Source organism: Phocoena phocoena, chromosome 2 (assembly GCF_963924675.1).
Source record: "Phocoena phocoena chromosome 2, mPhoPho1.1, whole genome shotgun sequence".
NCBI classification, from domain to species: domain Eukaryota; kingdom Metazoa; phylum Chordata; class Mammalia; order Artiodactyla; family Phocoenidae; genus Phocoena; species Phocoena phocoena.
Window position 1 is genome coordinate 100,937,756 of NC_089220.1, and position 25,531 is coordinate 100,963,286.

General features: G+C 41.6%; 1 protein-coding gene across 2 annotated transcripts; it reads left to right on the top strand.

The window, feature by feature from the left end:
- The first annotated feature begins 1,231 nt into the window (after nt 1-1,231).
- Nucleotides 1,232-8,640, top strand: POLR2M (RNA polymerase II subunit M). 2 transcript variants are annotated; one of them, XM_065870925.1, is made up of 4 exons: nt 1,232-1,459; nt 3,182-3,829; nt 6,302-6,506; nt 8,258-8,640. In XM_065870925.1, the coding sequence occupies exons 1-4, from the start codon at nt 1,347-1,349 to the stop codon at nt 8,402-8,404; spliced, it is 1,113 nt and encodes a 370-aa protein (XP_065726997.1). In that variant the 5' UTR covers nt 1,232-1,346; the 3' UTR covers nt 8,405-8,640. The 2 variants fall into 2 exon arrangements, with proteins under 2 accessions (XP_065726997.1, XP_065726998.1); XM_065870926.1 differs by having other exon boundaries at nt 1,347-1,459; nt 3,656-3,829; nt 8,258-8,404.
- The last annotated feature ends 16,891 nt before the right edge of the window (nt 8,641-25,531 follow it).

Consider the following 25,531-nt stretch of genomic DNA (forward strand, 5'->3'; position numbering starts at 1 on the left):
AAGTCGCTTCAGATTTTATCTAGCCTTCTGTCTGACTGGGAGGGAATTGCTTGTTTATTATAGCACCATACAAAGGACGGAGAAAATGTAAATTTTCCATATCAAAGAAGGGGGAGACTGGTGTTGGAGGTTACAGGGTCTTTCAAACCTCCCAGTGGATATCTGTTATGATTATAGCATGCTTGCCACTATTTTCTTTGGGACACAGCTCTCCTTGCTGAACTATAAAGAGAAGGTAAGAGCTAGGTGTGATGCTTATTATACTGCTTTCTTCAACAGCCTAAAAAACTTTCTCACAATTTGGAAGAAGGAGATTTTCAAATTGGTGTGGTAGAAGGAGCACCTGGGCATTTGTGTCTAAAATCTGATGTTCTCACTTAATAGTTCTGTGCCCTCGGAAAACTTCAGTTTTTGTGCCTTTGTTTTTCTATAGGCAAAATAGGGAACTGTGAAAGAGAGGTTCTCCACTGGCTTGTACAGCACCTCCCACCCCCATCACCTCCTGTGGGGCTTTGCAATCCTGTGTGTGTCGGGGAGGGGTGCGTTTTAATCGTGTGTGTGTGTGTGTGTGTGTGTGTGTGTGCGCGCGCGTCGGGGAGGGGTGCGTTTTGTATTCTTACGAGGAGTGCCAAAGCAACTAGTGGGCAGAAGCCAGACACCAAATATCTTGCAATGCCTGAGGCAGTGCCGCAAACGAAGAAAAGTCCTGCTCCAAATGCCACAGAACCCCATTAAGAAACGCTCATGGTCCCTAAGGGTCCTTCCAACTTTAACATTTGAGGACTTCACTAAGCCTTGCACTTGGAGGGCCATGCCATAGGCCAGGGCCTCCCGTGCCCGGCACATCCCCCAACCTCACCAACTGCTAACCAAATCATCACTCAGGCTTCCACATGTATTTCACTTCTCGGAGATACCTTCCCTGGTGCCTGTTGCCGTCTTATAATTCTATTGTTTGTTACTTGATTAATGTCTGCCCCCCTCCCCGACTCGGTCAACTCCTTAAGGGCAGGGCCCGCAGCACTCACCTAATACTTTCTGAATATAACAGGCGGAGAGCGGATGCACAGCGAAAGAAGCAACTCGAAAGCTCGCCTCGCCGGCGTCTGACGTCACCCTGCAACTTCCGTTCCTTCCCGCCCCTCCGGCCACCCCTCCTCCCTGTCCGTGTTTGTTTCCGGCGTTTCAATAAAGCTCGATTCGGCTAGAAGAAGACTGTTCTTCCGGGAAAATGGCGACTCCCGCTCGTTCGCCGGAGTCCCCGCCGGCCGCGGATCCACCGCCCGCCTCAGGGGCTGCCGAGGACGCCGAGTGCCCGCCGCCTCGCCAGCCTCAGCCCCCGCAGAATGTTCTCGCTGCCCCGCGGCTTCGAGCCCCAAGCTCCCGAGGACTTGGGGCAGCGGAGTTTGGCGGAGCTGCGGGAAATGTTGAAGCGCCAGGAGAGACTTTTGCGCAACGTGTAAGCTTGGGTCCCGCCGAGTCACCGCCGGGCTCCTCGGGTTCAAGCTCCCTGGGACGCGTCCCTCCCCGCCCCCACCCCGATCCCGTCCCTGGAAGGTGACCTTGCTTCAGTCAGGTCCATTCCAGGCCCACGGGCGAGTGGCCGGCCTACAGTCGCAGAGCCGACCGCTTCCAGCCAGGCGCGGGGCGCCTGTGGGGATGGCTTCCTAGCGTTTCAGCTCGTCATCAGCTCCTCGTTGGTTTTACCCAGCTCCTGTGTCGGTTCTCCGAAGCGGGGGATCTGTATCCCAAATCCTTTCTCCTTCCCTCCTCCCCAGTAGTGCCCCAAACATCTAGTCAATTTCATCTGTAGATCCCTATTTTTACAGGAACTGTAGGAAATGGGAAGAGTGGGATAAAAGAGTTGTTTTATTAGGCAAAGAAAGTTTGACTCCCATTCAGCTGGTAGACTTAATAGGTTTTAGCAGAGGATCGGTATAATGAAAATGATTTTTTAGGAAGCTGATTTTAGCAGCTCGGTGCAGGATAGTTTGAAGGAATAAGAGGCAGAAGAGAGTAGGAGGATATTTTCAGAGAGGTTCCCAGTAGGGGAGTTGTAAGAAAGTGAACTAGAAGGGTAGTTGTGGGATTGGGAAAACTTCATCAGATGTAGGATAATTTGAATATGTAGTCGACAGAGATGGCTGAAGTTTCCAGCCTGTATGGAACACCATTAATAAAAATAGGAAAGTTGGGGGAGGGGAAGAGGTCTGAGATTGATTTACCAGAGCTGAGTTGATGGAAGAGTTAATTGTATCTGATTAAAAGCTGGAGAAGTGGTCAGGAGGCTCAAGAAAGAGAGAAGGTTGGGAAAACATGGGCATCGCAACTGGAGACGGATGTTAAGTTAGAATTGGGGGAATGAATGTCGTGTCATAAAGAATAGGGGGCCTGAGATCTAACCTTCTCTTCCCATTTTATTGTATGGCTGAAGAAAAGGAAATCAGAAAAGGAACTTCTGCCACTTAGCAAAAGGGGCAAATGATCACTTGGGGGGCTTCTTACAACTATTTTGACTTTGTGAGAATGGGATTTTAGTTTACAGTGGTGAGTTAACTTTTGGTCTTAGGACCCCTTTTACTCTTAAGACAGCGTCCTGAAGAGCTCTTGTGTGTCATATCTACTCATATTTATCATTGTCTTAGGAATTACAAGTAAGAATCTTTAAAACACAAGAATACACAAGCACACACATTCTATTAGCCATCAGAGCAATGATATCATCCGTATCATGTGGCCTCTGGCAAACTCCCCTGTACTCATGGTAAGAAAATGAGAGTGAAGATGCCAAATAGTATCTTAGTGTTATTATTAAAATAGTTCTGATCTTGCAGATCCATCCACCTCCCCTCCCCATGAAGGTCTTGGAGATCACACTTTTAAAAACTGATGATTTGGGGGATGTCTTTTATTAGTATCATGCTTAAAATACTTCTGCAGAAATTCTAATTAGATGAGACAAATGAGGCATATTCCCTGTTCTTCCTGTAGCCCCTTCTTTTTGGGGGGTATTTGGATAATGATTCTCTTATTTCATTCCTGTTTTGGGCCAGTTGGAAATTGGATTTTTGACTTAAAGATTGATTCTTCTCCCTTTGAGAATAATGCTTTTTTGTCTGTATATCTCAAGTTTAAAAACACGGCTGTCTCTAATGTATACCTGTTCTTTTCCTTTTGCCAGAAAATTCATTTGCAAATTGCCCGACAAAGGTAAAAAGATCTTAGACTCCGTCGCCAAACTGAAAGCTGCCATTGCAGAACGGGAAGAAGTTAGAGGAAGAAGTGAACTCTTTCATCCCATTAGTTTAGACTGTAAGGAGAGGCAAAAAGCGATTACGGTTGTTGATGGCGACACAGATAAGGCCCAGAATTCTGACCAGATACTTGATACTTCATCACCAGTTCCTGGCTGTTCCTCTGTAGCTAACATCACATCATCTCAGACAACCTCACAACAACAGGGACTGGCACGTCCGACTCTCGGAGGCGATGCTGCGGCCCCTGAGGCGGAACACACAGTGAGCGAACGCCCAGCTTCCAGCATCAGAACTGCCACGCCTTCCTCATCTGCAGCTAGTGAGCCCCTCACTCAGCATCGTGCTTCAAGTCAAGTGGAGGACCATCCTAGCAGCTCGGACGACCTGTTTATTGATAGATTACAAAGGATCACCATTGCGGACCCCGTTGAACACCACTCAGAAGAAAACCAGAGTCCTGAGAACTTGGCCGGCCTTTGCAGTGGGCTGCAGAAGAAGCCTCATTACATGGAAGTGCTAGAAATGCGAGCCAAAAACCCCATGCCCCTACAGCATAAATTTAAAACCAATGTGTAAGTACCATCAGAAGCAGGCTTGTCACAGGAGCATAATGTCTGTTAAACTCAAAAAACTGGGAGAATGCTTTAAGGTCAGTGAACTTGGTGTGAGAACTACTTGTACTTGGGAATGAGGGTATCGTGGAAACAGGGAAACTAGCCTGGCTGGAGTGGAGGATTCATGTTGAAAAATGCTTTAGTATTTTTAGCCAAATAATTGAAAAGGTCTTCAATGACAGATGGAGTGTTAAATTTCAGGAGACTTCAGCAATGTCTCATATTAAACATGGAGTTAGAGAATTTATTACAGTTTTTTCCAGAACCATTTTCTGGTATGTAGTTCCCCCTTTGACTAGACTGTAAGCTAAGGGGAAAACAACTGCAGGAGCTGATAGCCTTTCTCAGTAAAAACTATTTGTGTGCTCACTATATGTAAGCAGCAGATGCTGTGGCCATACAAGAGTAAAGATTCTGCTCCTTATGGAGTTTACGACCTAGATGAGGACTCGCGGCTTACACACTTGGAAGATCGTTAAACTGTATAATAATTTCAGGAGAAAGGGAGCTGAGAAGGGGTTAAAAAAAACTGAAAACAGATTTGGGCAGGAGGAGCAAATGAACCCTGCTTCTAAGGTCCTTGTCATAGTTTTGTGTCCGAGATCTTCAGAAAAACAAAAGCTCTTTGCAAAGAGTATTATTTATTTATATGCAAATATAACATTCAAATCAGGGAGTAGATTTATAAGAATGTAACATCAGATACAAAGTCTAACCACTACTGCCTTTCTTTGAAAAACTGAAAGCCTATATAGGTAAAAATACTTAAAACCAATTTTTTTGTTATAGAGACTTTAAAGTTTAGTCCTATCTTACCATTCATTTTTATAACCTCAAAACTATTTCTTCTGCATAGAAAACCAGAATTATCTTACATTAACTTTTAGTTAGGAATAAAAAGTAATCGTGGATTATTTGGTCATCTGGTGCATGGTGAGGTATCTTTCCCCACTTCTAGGGAGGCAGAAGACCAGAAGCATCATCTAGTCAATATATACAACAGAGAATACACTGATCCTGGTTCTGTTTTATGGTCATTTAGCTGGAAGTGGGAGGAGAGTAAGGGAGTATCAATGGAGGGTTCCCAAGGGAAGTTTATGAGAGACAGAGACAGAAGTGCAGTTATCAACAGGCTGGGCCTTGGTAAGTCAGGCTGTAGAAAAATGGATGTTGGGAGGTGGGATAAGGGTGTCCTTTGGCTTCTTTTCTACTCTTCCTTTGGCCTCCTACATGCTCTTCTGGCTCTTCTGGATGCTGGAGGCCGCCCATCATCTACTTCTAGTCCAAGTCTTCCCAGAACTTCAGATTTGTGTAGCTGTGAAACCCGACCATGTGGGGGTGATCTGTGGCACCTTAGGTTTACCAAGTACAAAGTAGAACTCATTTCTTCCCAAACTACTTTCTCCCATATTCCCTAAGTCAGCAGTGCCACTACCTTCTTTCTTTCCCTCCTTTCCATATCTGCTAGCCATGGAACCTGACAGTATATTTCCTTGACCTTCAACTCTAATCATTGTTATGTTCATCCTTTCTCCTGTCACAGTGAAGACTCTCATTGCTCTCTTAGGCTATAGTTGTGGTCTGTCCTGGCCTAGTCTTAACTCTATCAGTCCATCCTCTCCACTGCTGCCATAGTGTAGTTTGTAAATGTAAACCTGAACCTGTTACACAGAATAGAAGTCTTCTCTGTGGACTGGACCCAGCCTACTCTGCCAGCTGTATCTTGCTGCCTTTTCCGTTTTCTCCACTTCCAGTGCTTCCTGTGTGCTGCAGCCCTGTCACTCCTCACTCCCTGCTGGGATGCCATCAGGGATCCCATAATTTACATGCCAAATTCTTATTATTCTGAAACTCCTCAAATTGCACACTTTTTTTTTTTTTTTTTTTTGGCGGTACACGGGCCTCTCACTGTTGTGGCCTCTCCCGTGCGGGGAGCACAGGCTCCGGATGCGCAGGCTCAGCGGCCATGGCTCACGGGCCCAGCCGCTCCGCGGCATGTGGGATCTCCCCGGACCGGGGCACGAACCCGTGTCCCCTGCATCGGCAGGTGGACTCTCAACCACTGCGCCACCAGGGAAGCCCCTGCAAATGTTTTTGAATGAAGAAAATGAAAACAGACTTCAGCTCAAGTATAAGCTGAAGAGAGAAGGGAAAGGCAAAGACTCTATCTAAACCTATTATCTGTTAGAGCCACACGTTGTCAAATTACTTGCCAAAAAGGTGCCGATTTAAATATTTCTGTTTTTGAGGTAAATATGTTTTAAAAAAAAGTTTTATTTACACATGTAAATAGTGGTAAAGGGCTTACTATTACTTTTGTAGAATTAATTGCCAAGGTTAAAGGCCACATTTGTGTGTATGAATGTTGCAAATACGTGTCTATGAAAAGGAAGTAGTCTGGTGGTGTAACATAAGTGTTGCTTCCTTCAGATTACCTTCACATCAACGTGATTCGTTGAGTCCTTGTCAGAGGAGGGGGTCTCCTGTCTCCTCAGAAGAGAGACGGCACAGGGACAGGAAGCATCTCGATGACATCACAGCAGCCCGGCTTCTGCCACTCCACCACATGCCTACACAGCTGCTCTCCACAGAAGAGTCACTGGCACTTCAGAAACAGCAGAAACAGAGTTATGAGGTATTTAGGATATGACTTGTTTCTTGTCTGCATGTTGGACGCTGCTTGAGTAAGTCAGAATTTACTCCAGGTTGTTCCAGGGAGAGCGGGATTTAGTAGAAGGGATTAGGTGCTAGAGACATGGTTAGCTGACGACATCAGGTCTCAGATGTGTGCCTCTAGCTTGCAGAGTCTCAAGTTTTTTGGAACTGCAGGGAACAGCTACCTGTGACATCAAGGTGGTATTTTCCAGGAAATATGGGGAGACTACTGCAAAATTTCACATCTCTGAAAGCCCAGGCTGTAGGTAGCAGTAGTATCTCTTCCTGGTCTTCCACCTTAAAAAACCTATGCGAGAGCTTGTCAGTGGTGGAATCTGATTGGAACCCTGCTAAGAGAATCAAGGAAGTGCGGTTTCCAAGCCCCTTCAATACAGGGAGAGCAGGAGAGGGATGGGGAGGTAGTGGTGTGTTAGGAACAGACGGGGTCGGATACACAGGCCTGCAGGCCCTTGTGAAGACTGAAGCATCTTCTACTTTTGGTCACTTAATTTTGGATAGCACTTTCTTCAAAGATCTGTGTGTTCTGCATGGAACTTTAAATATGTATGTTGACAGTCTGGGTATAAAATAATGGGATGGGAGAAAATTAAGTGTGAGGACCATTGGGAGGAAAGAAAGGGTCTGATATACTTAAATAGTAATAATTAGAGCCTCCAGGAAAATAGCAGCCAAACCTAGTTTTGCTTAGGTAGATTTTAATGGGGTACAATATGTCACTTACTACAAAATTCGGTTGTTATTCTGCCTTGGCTTTCCATAAAAGCTCCGTTGGCATGGATTGGGATTTTCAAGGCACTCCTTTTTAAAAGCCAGTTTTCTTCCTCTCAGTGCATTCAAGTTATTGCCTGGTTGTAACTAAGCATTGAGGAATTATTTTTTAAGTTGTCTATTTGATCCTAAATGCCTGTCCGAAGTTATTTTTAGGCTGAATTAAACCATTCAGTTTGGAATTGGTTTCCTTGCTAGTACTAGTTCCACTTCAGTCCCACCTACCTGTGCTATCCGTGGCCTTAGGGGAGGGACATAAACAAGTTCCAGTGGTTTGGGGGGGCAGTCTGAGAAAAGTGAAGAGCCAGAGTAGGAATGAGCATTGCCACCTGCCATCAGTCAGTGACGGTGTCTTTGCATGTATAAAAGCACAGTGCCAATGTCTAAGACTTACTTAGACTTTTTCCTGCATAGTACTTTTCATGGGAGTTAATTTGGAGAGGGATAATCAGTTTTTAGTATTCTTTGATTTTCGTTGTGGCATCGAAATGTAACTCTCAAGCCTGGAAGCCATGATTTAATCTAGGAAAGAAGATTCTTCCAGTTGGAGGATCAGTACAGCATTAGTGATTTTTGACATTTGATAGCTCAGATTGTTCTTCAGGGTTGTATATACACATGCACGTGCCCACATACTTGAAAATGTTTTCATGTTTATAACTGTCGTAGTGCTAAGCTGATTCCTCAGTTTCTCATGTAGAGGTGGATATTTCAGTGCACATGGTTTATCAGTGGAAGGCTGTCATCACCACTATAGCAGGCTAGTAGTAGCTCTCCCCAGCCCTGCCATGTGGTGTCTGTGGTAGACACAGAGTGCGGTAGAGAACACTGACTGGGCTGGAACGCCCCTTTATTTCCGGTTGTGTTCCAATGACTTCCCATTGAAAAATTGTAGGGAAAAGGTGTGAGTGTATAATTTTTGCTTCATTTTTTGTTTTAAAGGAGATGCAAGCCAAGCTCGCAGCACAAAAATTAGCTGAAAGACTGAATATTAAAATGCAGAGCTATAATCCAGAAGGGGAGTCTTCGAGGAAATACCAAGAAGTAAGGGATGAAGGCGATGATCAGTCCTCCGATGACGAATTCTGAAGATGGGCATTTGGATCTTCCCCTAAATCTCTGCCTGTTGAGATCTCATTATCTTACATCAGACTTTCTAACAAGTATCAAGATCAGTGTCAGACATGGTTGAGAGAAAGAGTTTTGTCAAGTTACAACAAGGAAGCTATAAAAATAGCCCACTTTCAGAAGTTAACTTTCATGTGCTTGAAGAGTTTAATATTTGAATATTGTGTTTAATCACATTATATTAAACTTTTGCAGTATGTCGTGTGTTGGTCTGATATTTTAGTATATAGTAGAGCACATTTTTTTCTCTAAGCCAAATGAAAGCAGGTGATTAACTGCTTTTTTCTTTATACTTACCTCTACCAAATAGCATTTATTACATGTCTTTCAGTGAATTATTTAGTTGTCCCAGGCATCACCTAAAATGAATTACGAAAATATAGTTCTCTCCTTTTTTGAGTAATGAAGGGAGCAGTCTAGAGAATTTTGTGCATGTTGCATGGGGCTGTTACAGGATTGGATGTGAAATACCAAGGAAGACACTTATAGAAAATGCTTAAAATGTTTGTTTCCTTCTGTCTTCCCTTAGGAAAAATGTTTTCTTTCTTCTGATTAGGAATAAGGGGTACTTTTAGTTGATGCTGGAGGGTGGATGGTCTTTCTAGGTGACCAGATTTGTCTGGAGTAACATGAACAGGAAAAGTCTAAGATGACTGATGTACGTGAAGGGAGTAGCTGTTCATAGGCCTGGCCTGACTTGACTTCATTGTTCTAACAGATGATAGATTCAGTTTGATAAGAAAACCAAAAATTTTTTTAAAGCTACCATTGGTTTGTTATCAATATGTTGCTTTTCCGCCCCCCCCAGATGAGGCTTATGTATACTGCAGAAACCTCAATCTCATATATATGCAATTTTAAAGGACCATGGTTGTCTCCAGAGAAATTAACACATGTTATCAAAGTTTTCTTTGTCTAATATGTTGGCGCCTTTAAACACTGTTGAAAGAATAAAATATTAATTAGAGCAACTTCCAAATGCTAATAGTGATGTTTTACTGGTGCTTAATTAAATGTAACTTAACTTTAAAGCAGACTTTGTTTATGAAATTTGATCAAGAATACATTTAGGCAGATGTACATTTGATAGGAAGGGCTCAGTTCTATGTCATGTCCTTCTAGGAACGGCTACTGCTTTCCATCTCCCTTTTGCCCTCCTCCCAACAAAAAGCAAATGTAGAAATATGCTGAGCAAACAATTCCATTATTTTTAGTTTTTAAAACTAATGGTAAATGATTTCACATCCTAAAGTTATGTGATGCTCCTTCTTTATAGAATGAATACATGTTATTTCTGGAAAGCTGGATCATGGGAGGGCTCACATGCACATACACACAGTCCCCCTGTAGTCCTACCACTGAGGGGGGCCTCTGTTAACATTTGGGTACGTGTACATATGCATACCTTTCTATGCATAGCTATACATTTCTATTTTCAATAATACAATCATAAACTGGTTAACAGTCTGCTCTAAACACTGTAAACATTTTCACATATTAAATATTTTGCATTTCAGATAGCTGCAGAATATTCCATTTTATGGGTGTACTGTAACTTTTAAAATCAACTTGTTGGTAAGTGAGGAAAACTGAGGCATAGCAGTAGGTTTCCATATCTAGCAAGGGAAGGAATCAGGCCTCAAACTCAAGCCATCATCCAACCCCAAAGCCAATGCTCTTCACCAATGAATGTTTATCCTGAGAACGACCCCCAGAAGACAAAATGATATCAACAAACTGACTGGAGAGGAACCAAGATGGCGGAGTAGAAGGACGTGCTCTCACTCCCTCTTGCAAGAACACCAAAATCACAACTAGCTGCTGGACAATCATCGACAGGAAGACACTGGAACTCACCAAAAAAGATACACCACATCCAAAGACAAAGGAGAAGCCGCAATGAGACGGTAGGAGGGGTGCAATCACAGTAAAATCAAATCCCATAACTGCTGGGTGGGTGACTCACAGACTGGAGAACACTTATACCACAGAAGTCCAACCACTGGAGTGAAGGTTCTGAGCCCCACATCAGCCTTCCCAACATGGGGGTCTGGCAACGGGGGGAGGAATTCCTAGAGAATCAGACTTTGAAGCCTAGTGGGAATTGACTGCAGGACTTAGACAGGACTGGGGTAACAGAGGATCCACTCTTGGAGGGCACACACAAAGTAGTGTGCACATCGGGACCCAGGGGAAGGAGTGACCCTAGGGGAGACTGAACCAGACCTACCTGCTAGTGTTGGAGGGTCTCCTGCAGAGGCGGGGGTGGGGGCGCTGTGGCTCACTGTGGGGACAAGGACACTGGCAGCAGAAGTTCTGGGAAGTACTTGGCGTGAGCCCTCCGAGAGTCTGTCATTAGCCCCACCAAAGAGCCCAGGCAGGCTCCAGTGTTGGGGTGCCTTAGGCCAAACAACCAACACGGAGGGAACCCAGCCCCACCCATCAGTAGACAAGCGGATTAAAGTTTTACTGAGCTCTGCCCACCAGAGCAACACCCAGCTCTACCTACCACCAGTCCCTCCCATCAGGAAGCTTGCACAAGCCTCTTAGATAGCCTCATCCACCAGAGGGCAGACAGCAGAAGAAGAACTACAATCCTGCAGCCTGTGGACAAAACCCACATTCACAGAAAGATAGACAAGATGAAAAGGCAGAGGACTATGTACCAGATGAAGGAACAAGATAAAACCCCAGAAAAACAAGTAAATGAAGTGGAGATAGGCAACCTTCCAGAAGATTCAGAATAATGATAGCGAAGATGATCCAGGACCTTGGAAAAAGAATGGAGGCAAAGATTGAAAATATGCAAGAAATGTTTAACAAAGACCTAGAAGAATTAAAGAACAAACAAACAGAGATGAACAATACAATAACTGAAATGACAACTACACTAGAAGGAATCAATAGCAGAATAACTGAGGCAGAAGAACGGATAAGTGACCTGGAAGAGAGAATACTGGAATTCACTGACACAGAACAGAATAAAGAAAAAAGAATGAAAAGAAATGAAGACAGCCTAAGAGACCTCTGGGACAACATTAAACGCAACAACGTTCACATTATAGGGGTCCCAGAAGGAGAAGAGAGAGAGAAAGGACCTGAGAAAATATTTGAAGAGATTACAGTCGAAAACTTCCCTAACATGGGAAAGGAAATAGCCACCCAAGTCCATGAAGCGCAGAGAGTCCCAGGCAGGATAAACCCAAGGAGACACATGCCGAGACACATAGTTATCAAATTGCAAAAACTAAAGACAAAAATTATTGAAAGCAGCAAGGGAAAAATGACAAATAACATACAAGGGAACTCCCATAAGGTTAACAGCTGATTTCTCAGCAGAAACTCTATAAGCCAGAAGGGAGTGGCCTGTTGTATTTAAAGTGATGAAAGGGAAGAACCTACAACCAAGATTACTCTACCTGGCAAGGACCTCGTTCAGATTCGATGGAGAAATCAAAAGCTTTACAGACAAGCAAAAGCTAAGAGAATTCAGGACCACCAAACCAGCTCTACAACAAATGCTAAAGGAACTTCTTTAAGTGGGGAACACAAGAGAAGAAAAGGATCTACAAAAACAAACCCCAAACAATTAAGAAAATGGTCATAGGAACATACATATTGATAATTACCCTAAACGTGAATGGATTAAATGCTCAAAAGACACAGGCTTGCTGAATGGATATAAAAAGAAGACCCATCTATATGCTGTCTATAAGAGACCCACTTCAGACCTAGGGACACATACAGACTGAAAGTGAGGGGATGGAAAAAGATATTCCATGCAAATGGAAATCAAAAGAAAACTGGAGTAGCTATACTCATATCAGATAAAATAGACTTTACAATAAAAAATGTTACAAGAGACAAGGAAGGACACTACATAATGATCAAGGGATCAATCCAAGAAGAAGATATAACAGTTATAAATATATATACATCCACCATAGGAGCACCTCAATACATAAGGCAAATGCTAACAGCCATAAAAGAGGAAATCGACAGTAACACAATAATAGTGAGGGACTTCAACACCTCACTTACACCAATGGACAGATAATCCAAAATGAAAATAAATAAGGAAACAGAGCTTTAAATCACAATAGACCAGATAAATTTAATTGATATTTATAGGACATTCCATCCAAAAACAGCAGATTACACTTTCTTCTCAAGTGCGTATGGAACATTCTCCAGGATAGATCACATCTTGGGTCACAAATAAAGCCTCAGTAAATTTAAGAAAATTGAAATCATATCAAGCAGCTTTTCTGACCACAACGCTATGAGATTAGAAATGAAATACAGGGAGAAGAACGTAAAAAACACAAACACATGGAGGCTAAACAATACATTACTAAATAACCAAGAGATCACTGAAGAAATCAAAGAGGAAATCAAAAAATACCTAGAGACAAAAGACAATGACAACACGATGATCCAAAACCTATGGGATGCAGCAAAAGCAGTTCTAAGAGGGAAGTTTATAGCTATACAAGCCTACCTCAAAAAACAAGAAAAATCTCAAGTAAACAATCTAACCTTACACCTAAAGGAACTAGAGAAAGAAGAACAAACAAAATCCAAAGTTGGCAGAAGGAAAGAAATCATAAAGATCAGAGCAGAAATAAATGAAATAGAAACAAAGAAAACAATAACAAAGATCAATAAAACTAAAAGCTGGTTCTTTGAGAAGATAAACAAAGTTGATAAACCATTAGCTAGACTGATCAACAAAAAGAGGGAGAGGACTCAAATCAATAAAATTAGAAATGAAAAAGGAGAAGTTACAACAGACACCACAGAAATACAAAGCATCTTAAGAGACTACTACAAGCAACTCTATGCCAATGCCAATAAAATGGACAACCTTGAAGAAATGGACAAACTCTTAGAAAGGTATAAACTTCCAAGACTGAACCAGGAAGAAACAGAAAATACGAACAGACCAATCACAAGTAATGAAATTGAAACTGTGATTAAAAATCTTCCAACAAATAAAAGTCCAGGACCAGACGGCTTCCCAGATGAATTCTATCAAACATTTAGAGAAGCGCTAACACCCATCCTTCTCAAACTCTTCCAAAAAAACTGCAGAGGAAGGAACACTCCCAAACTCATTCTATGAGGCCAACATCACTCTGATACCAAAACCAGACAAAGATACTACAAAAAAAGAAAATTACAGACCAATATCGCTGATGAATATAGATGCAAAAATCCTCAACAAAATACTCGCAAACAGAATCCAACAACACATTAAAAGGATCATACACCATGATCAAGTGGGATTTATCCCAGGGATGCAAGGATTCTTCAATATATGCAAATCAATCGATGCAATACACCACATTAACAAAGTGAAGAATAAAAACCATATGATCGGGCTTCCCTGGTGGTGCAGTGGTTGAGAGTCTGCCTGCCGATGCAGGGGACACGGGTTTGTGCCCCGGTCTGGGAAGATCCCACATGCCACGGAGCGGCTGGGCCCGTGAACCATGGCCGCTGAGCCTGCGCATCCGGAGCCTGTGCTCCGCAACGGGAGAGGCCGCAACAGTGAGAGGCCCGCGTACCGCAAAACAAACAAACAAACAAAAAAACCCATATGATCATCTCAATAGATGCAGAAAAAGCTTTTGACAAAATTTAACACCAATTTATGATAAAAACTCTCCAGAAAGTGGGCAGAGAGGGAACCTACCTCAACGTAATAAAGGCCATATACGACAAACCCACAGCAAACATCATTCTCAATGGTGAAAAAATGAAAGCATTTCCTCTAAGATCAGGAACGAGACAAGGATATCCCCTCTCACCACTATTATTCAACATAGTTTTGGAAGTCCTAGCCATGGCAATCAGAGAAGAAAAAGAAATAAAATGAATAAAAATTGGAAAAGAGGAAGTAAAACTGTCACTGTTTGCAGATGACATGATACTATACATAGAGAATCGTAAAAATGCCACCAGAAAACTACTAGAGCTAATCAATGAATCTGGTAAAGTTGCAGGATACAAAATTAATGCACAGAAATCTCTTGCATTCCTATACACTAATGATAAAAAAAATCTGAAAGAGAAATTATGGAAACACTCCCAATTGCCATTGCAACAAAAAGAATGAAATACCTAGGAATAAACCTACCTGGGGAGACAAAAGACCTGTATGCAGAAAACTATAAGACACTGATGAAAGAAATTAAAGATGATACCAACAGATGGAGAGATACACCATGTTCTTGGATTGGAAGAATCAATATTGTGAAAATGACTATACTACCCAAAGCAATCTACAGATTCAATGCAATCCCTATCAAATTATCAATGGCATTTTTTACGGAACTAGAACAAATCATCTTAAAATTTGTATGGAGACACAGAAGACCCCGAATAGCCAAAGCAGTCTTGAGGGAAAAAAACGGAGCTGGAGGAATCAGACTCCCTGACTTCAGACTATACTACAAAGCTACACTAACCAAGACAATATGGTACTGGCACAAAAACAGAAACATAGATCAATGGAACAAGATAGAAAACCCAGAAATAAACCCACGCACGTATGGTCAACTAATCTATGACAAAGGAGGCAAAGATATACAATGGAGGAAAGACAGTCTCTTCAGTAAGTGGTGCTGGGAAAACTGGACAGCTACATGTAAAAGAATGAAATTTGAACACTCCCTAACACCATACACAAAAATAAACTCAAAATGGATTTGAGACTGAAATGTAAGACCAGACACTGTAAAACTCTTAGAGGAAAACATAGGAAGAACACTCTCTGAGATAAATCACAGCAAGATCTTTTTTGATCCACCTCCTAGAGTAATGGAAATAAAAACAAAAATAAACAAATAGGACCTAATGCAACTTCAAAGCTTTTGCAAAGAAAAGGAAACCATAAACAAGATGAAAAGACAACCCTCAGAATGGGAGAAAATGTTCACAAACGAATCAACGGACAAAGGATTAATCTCCAAAATATATAAACAGCTCTTGCAGCTCAATATTAAAGAAACAAACAACCCAATCCAAAAATGGCAGAAGACCTAAATAGACATTTCTCCAAAGAAGACATACGGATGGCCAAGAGGCACATGAAAAGCTGCTCAACACCACTAATTATTAGAGAAATGCAAATCAAAACTACAAAGAGGTATCATCTCACACCAGTTAGAATGGGCATCATCAGAAAATCTACAAACAACAAATGCTGGAGAGGGTGTGGAGAAAAGGGAACCCTCTTGCACTGTTGGTGGGAATGTAAATTGATAGAGCCACTATGGAGAACAGTATGGAGGTTCCTTAAAAAACTAAAAATACAATTACCATATGATCCAGCAATCCCACTACTGGGCATATACCCATAGAAAATCATAATTCAAAAAGACACATGCACCCCAATGTTCATTGCAGCACTATTTACAATAGCCAGGTCATGGAAGCAACCTAAATGCCCACTGACAGATGAATGGATAAAGAAGTTGTGGTACATATGTACAATGGAATATTACTCAGCCATAGAAAAGAACAAAACTGAGTTATTTATTGAGAGGTGGATGGATCTATAGACTGTCATACAGAGTGAAGTAAGTCATAAAGAGAAAAACAAGTATCGTACATTAACGCATGTATGTGGAACCTAGAAAAATGGTACAGATGAACCAGTATGCAGGGCAGAAATTGAGACACAGATGTAGAGAACAAACGTATGGACACCAAGGGGGGAAAACCGTAGTAGGGTGGGGATGGTGGTGTTGTGCTGAATTGGGCGATTGGGATTGACATGTATACACTGATGTGTATAAAATTGATGACTAATAAGAACCTGCAGTATAAGAAAACAAAAACAAAAAAATTAATACTAAACTTTCTTTGGCTTATTTGTATGGAAATATGTTAATATAAATGTTTCAGACATTACATGAAATTTCTAAAAATCTTGTATGTTTTGGTATAATGTTATAAATCATAATTCTAGTTATTACTTTAAAATGTAAATTTCAGAAATAACTAAAAAATAAATAAAATCAACTTGTTTCACAATTTGTTAATTATAATGTAACCTGAAAACAGTGATGAGATCAACATGTTAAAATATAATTACATCTGTATAAAAGTGATTTATTTCCAAAAGGTACCTTTCTAGAAGTGAATTGCTAGGTGGAAGTATAAGTTTTTGAGACTAGATATCCATTACTCCTCACAAAGACTGTTTCCTTTGACATTCCCACTAGCAATATATCAAACTCCCAGAATTGCAAATTGCTATTTTAAGATATTTGCCAATAATTGCAGAAAAGGACTACCTTTAAAATGTGTGTTTCTCTGATAACAAACGAAGGTTGAGAGTTTTTTCACGTTTATTGACCATTTACATTCATTGTTTCAACCATTGCTTAGTCATATCTTTCCTATATTCTCTTGGAGAGTTTGCCATTTTTATTGGTTTATATGTTTTTTTATGAATTAAGATGTCCATTTGTTTTCATGTGTTGTTACTGTTTTCATGTGTTACTTGCCTTTTAATACAGTTGATGGTGTTTCTGTGTAGAAGTTGTTTTCTTTAGGAGTCTACCTTTGCAGCTGTGCTAGAGCCTGCCTTCCCTACCCCAAGGATGGTTACAGATTTATCCTTATTTTCTTTTAGTACTTTTAAAAAATTCACTTTCATACTTATTTTTAACTCAGAAGGAAATTTTTAATCCATCTCAAATTTGTTTGGGAATATTGTATGAGATGAGGTTTAATTTAAAAAAAATTTTCACTGTACTGGTATAGAATATTAAATTCCTCTGTTTTTGTGTCTTTGACCTATTTCTGGCCCTTCTAGTTTTCCACACTATTTTAGTAATTATGACTCTAATCACTGTTAATATTTCATAGTACAAGTTCTCTCTCCTTCTTTTAAATTTTGTGAAATATACAGAAAAGTACATAAAACAGATATGTACATAGAACAGATATGCAGTTTAATGGGTGAAGGCAACAGCTATGTAATCACAAACCAGATGCAGAAAAGCCACTGCCAGCACTCCAAAATCTCCCTGTGTGTCCCCTCTAGCCTTGCCTTTGTCTCCCAGAGGTAACTACTATTCTGACTTTATGGCAATACTCCCCTTTTAGAAAATAGTTTTACTGGTTATGTGTGCAACAATATGATTAGTATGTTTTGCCTACTTTTGACATATAAAAATGGAATCACAATGTATGTTGTGTCTGGTATCTTTCACTCAACATTGCTTATATAATTCACATCGCGTGTTGGTGTGATTTATTCATTTTCATTATTGTATGATGTGCCATTTCCTTAGTACCACTTTATTTTACTGTGACGGACACTTCTATAGTGATTTCAGTTTTTGGCTATTATAAGCAATGCTGCAACGAGCATCTTTGTGCGCATAAACACATTTCTGTAGGGCATTTACCTAGGAGTTTAATTGCTGGATTATGAGGTAGGCATATCTTTAACATTTAATATCCCTCTCCTTTTCCCCTGCTGTGTATGAGGCCAGTTCACCAACACTTGATATTGCCAGACTTTAACTTTGGCCAGTGTGATGTTGAGACATTCATTGTGGTTTTATTTTGCATTTCTCTAATTAGAAACAAATTTGAGCATCTGCCTATGTTCACTGGTCACTGCAATTCTTCTTTTGAAAAGTGCCCATTCAAAACTTGTCTCTGTTGTGTTCATGTCAGCTGTCTTTTACTCATTGATTTGTATATATTCTTGGTACTAATCATTATTGAGTTACATCTGTTGTAAATATCTTCTCCTTCTCTGATTATTTTTCATTCTCGTCATGGTTTTTTGATGAATAAAAATTCTTCATTTTAATGGCAAATCTATTCTTCATTTATGTTTAGTGTCTTTTGTATCTTTTTTTTAAGGAATATTTTCCTATCTTTAAGTCATGAAAATATTATCTTTTAAAATCTTTTCATTTAAAAAATGCTTTATAATTTTCCATTCTTACTATGTTATGTTTTGATTTCCCCCTGGGATGTATTTGTGACTGTGTGAGGAAGGGTCTTTTGTATAGCTGCTGGTCCTGGCACTATGCAGTGCCCTTCTGCCATTCATCAAGCATCTGTATAAGCCTCTGGTCCTTTCTGGGTCCTCTCTCTTTCTCCATTCCATTAATCTATTTGGGCTAATATTACACTACTTTATTTATGATAGCTTTATGATAATGCTGGAGTAAAGCCTGCCATCCTATTCAAGAGTGTGTTGGCTATTTTTGGCCCTTTGCATTTTTAAGTTTAAATAAATTTTAGAATCAGCTTGCCATGTTCCACAAAATAAAACAACATGTCTATGTCTGTCTCTCTCTCTCTCTATATATATATATGTGTGTGTGTGTGTCTATATATATATATATATGTCTCTCTATATATAAATATGTCTATATATATATATGTCTATATATATATATATATCCTTGGTAGTACAAATCTCCATTTTCAAAAAACTGCTTGATATTCTGATATTAATTAACTTTTTATTTCTGTATTTTGAGACTTAGGAGAGTTGGACACTTGCCATTTATAAACTAACTCTTTCAACTAGGATGACTATTATTAGTCTATACAAGTTAAATAGAAAATTCACAATGCTGTTTTAGTGTAGATAACTAAAGTATTGTGTAGTTTCGATTGAGAAGAGTTAGCAAGTATGAAAGAATTTTTAAAAAAATATTAAAGTTGTGTTTAGACAGGAAAACTAGACTGAATCTGCAGTCATGAACTCTTACCTTCAATTTTCAAGGGATTATGTTAAGAGAAGAAAGTAAAGTGCTAAAATTTGGGGCTTTACCGGATCTGTGGAAGAGGTTCTGAGGATTAATCTCATTACGTAATAGTTATCTATAAGGTAATTTTCATTTTCATAGGACCTGGCTCTAATCCACATTGCATTCTCTGGGGGGCCAGGAGCTGTGAGTCAAGGTGTAGGTAGATAGCTTGTGGGATTATCCCTGTTTCCTGTAACAGGGATTGAAGTCATTTGCTCAAGGGCACTAAGAGCAGCGAAGAAAAGAACCCAGCACTTGAGATTTCTGGGCGCTGGACCCATGGATACCACAAATCAAGGTCTCGTGTGGGCTTTAAAAAGTGCTACCACTAAGCAAGAGCTCAGGTTACTCCGGCGGTATTTGTCCTGTCTCTATGACTTACACTGCAAAAGAGTTTTTTTTCTTCTGATAAGTTTTGTACCTGGAATGTTTTATTTTTCAGCATCTTACAACTGTGTGACCATTTTGGCCACTGCTGGTATCTTGACCCCTCCCTCCTCACTTGGTACCGCAGTTGACTGCATAAATATTTTTAGGAGAAGAGATGCCAGTGTAAGTGACATCCGGTATCACGGGCTTTCTTCAGAGAACCCAGTAAATCTTGCGGTTGACAATTTGCAGGCTTTGTGACAATTTATAACACTAAAAGGAAGTAAAATTGTTAGAAAAAAAATGATTCTGTCTTTGTGTAGGAAAAGTTGAGAGTGCCTATGCTAAATAAATGAAAGGGTTCCACATCCCGCTTTTATGAGGAGCATATAGAGTCATCTACAAAATATGGCAAATTGTGTTATTGATTAGCTCTTTGACAGGGAGGGGAAACTTAAAGCTATTATTTTAATTTCTGGCTAAAGTGAGGAAGCTTTGATACAGGGCCGATGAAATAAACCTCGTGTTGGATAATACTGAACTAGAGCCAGACCACAAATCAGAAGCGATTCTGAAAGCACAGCATAAAAGCCTGAACAATTAAATATGATCTATTACGTCCCAGATGATTTTAGAAAACTTGGAATTAAAAAAAGGCAAAAAAGAGGGTAAGCCACTGGAATAGCATTAGATTATTAGATTTAGGATTTAAATGCCACTATTTCCTTTGAATCCAGTGGGAAGTTCTATACTCTCCTGACTCTTTAGTCTGTAAGATGGGGTCAGTGACCCCTTATCTAATGTATGGGGTATGTTTTGAGAGAACAAAATTTCAAAGTGTGGTCTTTATAGAACACTTTGAGGTCTAAAAGAGATTCTATATGAAAACCTTATTGTAACGATGGTAACAATTATGATTGAAGTAGTTTAGGAGGTACCTTTTGGCATCTGAAGTAAAATGTTTTAAAATCACCACCAGATGAAGCTTTTAATTTAGTGTTAAAATTAACGGAAAACAATAGAGAGTCCCTAAAAAAAGCTATTTTGACAAGGGGAAATTAGGACATTGAACTAAGGAGAGACCCAGCTTTGTATGGAAAAACTTCACATTATTAAAGCAAAAGAATGAGAGTTGTAAATCAGGTCCTTGGAGCATACAGAAAAGCTCTTTGAAAGATGGAGACTCAGCTTGGTACTTATAAACTCTGTCTGAAAATATTGCTAGTAAATACATCAGTTCTCTTAATCAGTACCACATATATTTGTATTGAGTTAAATAGCTGTTCTATATATATATATTTGTTTGTTTGTTTTGTTTTGTTTTTTTGGCCATGCCATGCAGCATGTGGAATCTTAGTTCCTCAATCAGAGATTGAACCCGTACCCCCTGAAGTGGCAATGTGGAGTCTTAAACACTGGACCGCCAGGGAAGTCCCTTGATTACTTAGATTTTTAATAAAGATTTCTTCTCCCCTTCAGCTACATTTAGCAGGGTCAAAATGAAGCACATTAGGAAACTGTAACTGGCAATAGAAGGCAAATCTTACCTCAAATTAGCATCTTTAGTTCTTAGGGAAGGAAGGAAGATTAGGTATTATTTTTCCACATCTTATACATGGGGAAATTGAGGCACAGAGAAGCACGGAGAAGGTTATGCAGCTGCTTCTGACAGAGCCAACTCTTTCTGCCCCATCCATGCTCTTGGCCTATTGTGGATTCTACTTATAATTAATTCCTTAGCACATTTGTATAAAATTATAGAAAAAGCACAGTGCCAGAAATCTATTTTCTAAAACTATAGAAATGTTAAATTTCCTTAGGTAGTCTTAACTATGGTGACTAGGGTCAATGACTACAATTTTCTTGAAATAAAAGTGGATAATGTATAAAAAATAAACTAAAAATAGATAATGTACTTCTCAGTATTTATATGTGTGACCCTATTTTTCCTTTTCACTGCCTGACTTGGTCTGTTTTGAATGTCTCCACTCTCATACTCCTCTTCCTCTGGTGGTCAGAAGGTTGACTGTCACTGGCTCATCAAACCTCTCACCAGCCCTCTGTGAGATCTGTTTTGTACCACCTTCTGAAACTATAATGAAACGCCTGTGACTATAGCAGGGGGCCAGCTAAATTTAGTAGGTACTGGATAATGATGGACAGGGGTACAGTATGGTGTTCATGGTTCGGGGTCTTTTCCCTCCTCCAATCTATGGCTGCCATGATTTCCTCGGGGGGGAAAAAAAACTATCTGTCAGATTTCTATGTTAGAATACATATTATCTTGAAGATAGCAAAACATCAATAAACTCATTAATTAATCTCTCAGTGGATGTCCAGTTATTAGATGACTTTTTCTTGGAGAAGAATAGGGCTTAAGGGAATGGGAGACAAGTTTTGAGGGAGGGAAGAGAGGAAATGGAAAATGTAGGAGAAGGACAAGGATGAGAAAGAGGCCTGGATGGACCCTGAACAGTCAAGGGGCAGCAAGGAAGCATTACGTGGAAGAGTGGTCTGTGTTACTGTCTTCAGCTCCTCTCCTCCCATTTTGTCTTGAACCCACTCCCATCAAGTGTTTGCTCCCAAAGTTCACCCAAAAAAGCTTTTGTCAAGGCCACCAGGGGCCTTCATGTTGCCAACTCAGCACAAGTCACGAAACACTGAAATGTCCAGGGTTCTCTCCTTGAACCCCTTCTCCACCTTTGCTCGCTCCTTTGGTGACCTCATCCCACCTGTGGTTTTACATCCTGTTGATACATCATGACTCCCAAGCTCTTATCTCCAGCTCTGAATTGCAGACTCATGATCAGCTGCAACAAGAGTGCTCTGGGCAAGTCCTGGACTCTCAGACTAGGGATCAGAGTATGCCGATGGTGGTGGTGGCAGCTTTGCTATTAACACAATGAATATTCTTGGCCAAGTCACTTAACTTTTTGGGACTTGAGTGTTCCAGTTTCTAAAATGAGGGAGTTGGAACAGGTTAGCAACTCCCAAAATGTTATGTCTTATAACACAAATCTTGAGGAAAATGGGATCTGGTTGTCCAGTGAGCTACCGTGCCCTGTTGCCTGATTGTTGCTGGGGGCTCCTACTTCCTGTCCCTGCTTCTGCCCTTGTCCACGTCACAGAGGTGTCACAACACAGCAGCCAGCGTGAGTTTTTAAAGTCATCATCAGATCAAGTCATTTTTCTGCCCCAAGCCCTCTGGTGGCTCCCACCTCACTCAGAATAAAAGCAAAATTCCTTTTGATGACCTACACGATCCCACATGACCCTGCGCTCGGTATCTGACAGGGGCACCCAGGCACCCGGGCCTCCTTGCTGTTGCCCTAATGTGTGCAGAGTGCTCCCACCTAAGAGCCTTTGCACAGCTGTTCTCTCGGCCTTGAATGTTCTTCCCTGAGACACCAGTGGGCCTGGCTCCTCATTTCCTACAAGTATCTACCCAAATGTCTCCTGGTCACGGATGCCAATGGATATAAAATAACCTCCCTTAGCTGCTTTATTTTTCTCCACAGAATTGTATGTTTTCCTGTTTGTTTGTGGCCTGACTTCCCCCACTAGAGTATGAGGTTAGGGATTTTTATTTGTTTTGTTTATTGCTACCTCCCCAGGGGCCTAGAACAATGCCAGACATCATGGGCACTCAGTAATATCTTGATAACCGAATGAGAGAGTGAATGAATGAAGTGAGAGGAGAAAATGAGTAGATGGAGGAGGAAGGGGGGCTTGAGAGCCGCCCTCTGCACGAGGCTGAGGGCCCCCTCACTCCCGTGTGTGATCATGATGCCAACACCCCTGGGGCCACGTGCTGTTTAGGACAGGGCTTCACATCTGTGGTCTCTCTTGCTTCTCCTACGTATCCTGGGAGGGAGGTATTATCATTCCAGCATTTTCCAGGGAAGAAAACGAAGGGTCAGCGAGGGAGTGGCTTTCTCAAGGTCATGCACTATTAAGACCTGCATCTGTTTCTCTCCAAGTCAAGGGCCCTTTTTAATTTCCCATGCTGCCTTGCCTATTCGCTCTGTTTGCTTGAATTCCAGGCAGCCAGTGCCTGGCTTTCCTGGGGGGCTGGCGAGGATGGGGCGGGGGAATAAGCAAGATGATGTCACCAAGCCTAACATCGCTAGGGTGGACAGCAATGCTTGGTCTCGACAGCAGTGCTGTGACAGGCTGTGTCTTTCACAGATATTTTCCTTAATGAGAAGAGATGACGGGGGAGACAGAGGGCCAAAAGCATGAGCACAATCCAGGCGATAGCTCTTCTCTGGCTCATTCCCGTCCAGGTCTTGGATTCCACATTCTACAGCCACCACCTCCCCAGAGGGCTGCCCGGCATTTAGACACCAGCCTGAGTCAGCCACTCAGACCCGCCAGGTACTCCCAGTATAACATTACTTAACGGCTCTAAGCCTCTTCATCTGAAAAGGGGGAATAATAAGAATAGTGCCACCATCATAGGCCTGTGGTGAAGATGAGATAGTCCTAAGTTTACAGCGTTAGCTGTTGTTCTTCCTGCATCCAGCCGGTTCCTCTGAGGAGAGCTGTACTCCACACCCTACCCGTGGAGTCACTGCTTTGTAGAAGAGAACAGAAGAGCCAGGCTGCCCACCTGGAGCCCACCCATGGGGCACGACTTGGCTCTCTGTTCCCAGAAGTGATCCTAATTTTACACATCACAGAGGCAGCAGCATCCAAAGAGAAAGAACTAGACTTCCCTTCAGTGATGGAGGTTGTTCTGGTACATCGTGGTTCCTAAGGTTGGGAGCCAGGATGGAGGAATTGGTTTCCAGGAAGAGACCAGGGATGATCTATTACCTGTGGGGATCCTTACAGACATGCCTAGTGGGCCGCTGGAAAAGCAAGCCTAACCCTCGAGAGATAGGTTGGGACTGGAGACCAAGGATAAGGCCCCTCCATATAGAGAAGGTGGTTGGAGACCATAGATTCGATGCCCAGGAAGAGCACAGAGCAGGAAGAGAAAGGACCAGTGACAGAAGCCTGGGAAGAACAACAGAGGGTGGGCAGAGGCAGGCTTGACAGGTAGCAGCCTCAAAGTGGACACAAATCCTGCCCTCACGGATCTTGTAGAGCTGACACACGCATAAATAATTCTTATCCAAAGTATACAGGGCTAAGTGACTAAGAAAGACCAAGGACCTTTCAGGCATGGGGGCCAGAAAGACTGTGAGGAGGGAATTTGAACTAGGCTTTGACCCATGGGTGGGGTGTGGACTGGTGGGTTGGGGAGACAGTTAGATGCAGCATTAGCAAAGGCCAGGAGGCAAGAGAATTCAGAACGTCTGGGAAACCGTGCGAAGGTGGTTAATATCTGGCCAGAGGAATTCATGGGATAATGCAGAGCTGGATTTGAGTTCAAAAGCATTTAAAAAAAAATATGAGTCACAGATTGAAGTTTGGGGAGACTTTGAAATGAACACTGTTGCTGCAGATGCTGAGATGGAGGTTAGCGTGCAGGACATCAATTAGGGAGCCTCCTGAAAGAAGTATCTGTGGAAGGGAAGAGAAGGATGCAGGGTCAGGTGTGGGAGAAGCTGGCAGGTGCTGAGATCTCACCTCACCAAAGGCCTCAGGTGACCTCCCAGGGAGCTGGGAGCTTGGATGGCCCTGCAGAGCAGTTTCCCTATCTGGGATCTAGAGGGTTGAGTAGTGGCCACAAAACGATATATCCAAGTTCTATCCCTCGGGACCTGTGACCTGATTTACAAATGCAATTAAGAATCTTGAGATGAGGTCATCCTGCATTTAGGGTGAGCCCCAAATCCGATGGCCAGCATCCTCATAAGAGAAAAGAGGGGGAGATTCAGCACTCAGACATACAGGGGAGAAGGCCAGGTGAAAACAGAGTCAGAAATTGGAGTGATGCATCTACAAGCCAAGGAATGCCGCAGATTGCCTGCAG

Bases quoted from the DNA above. Each gene is read 5' to 3' on its own strand.
- POLR2M (XM_065870925.1), top strand. From the start codon at position 1,347: ATGTTCTCGCTGCCCCGCGGCTTCGAGCCCCAAGCTCCCGAGGACTTG. The intron at 1,460-3,181 runs GTAAGCTTGGGT...TCCTTTTGCCAG, and splicing joins GAGAGACTTTTGCGCAACGT to AAAATTCATTTGCAAATTGC. The intron at 3,830-6,301 runs GTAAGTACCATC...TGCTTCCTTCAG, and splicing joins CATAAATTTAAAACCAATGT to ATTACCTTCACATCAACGTG.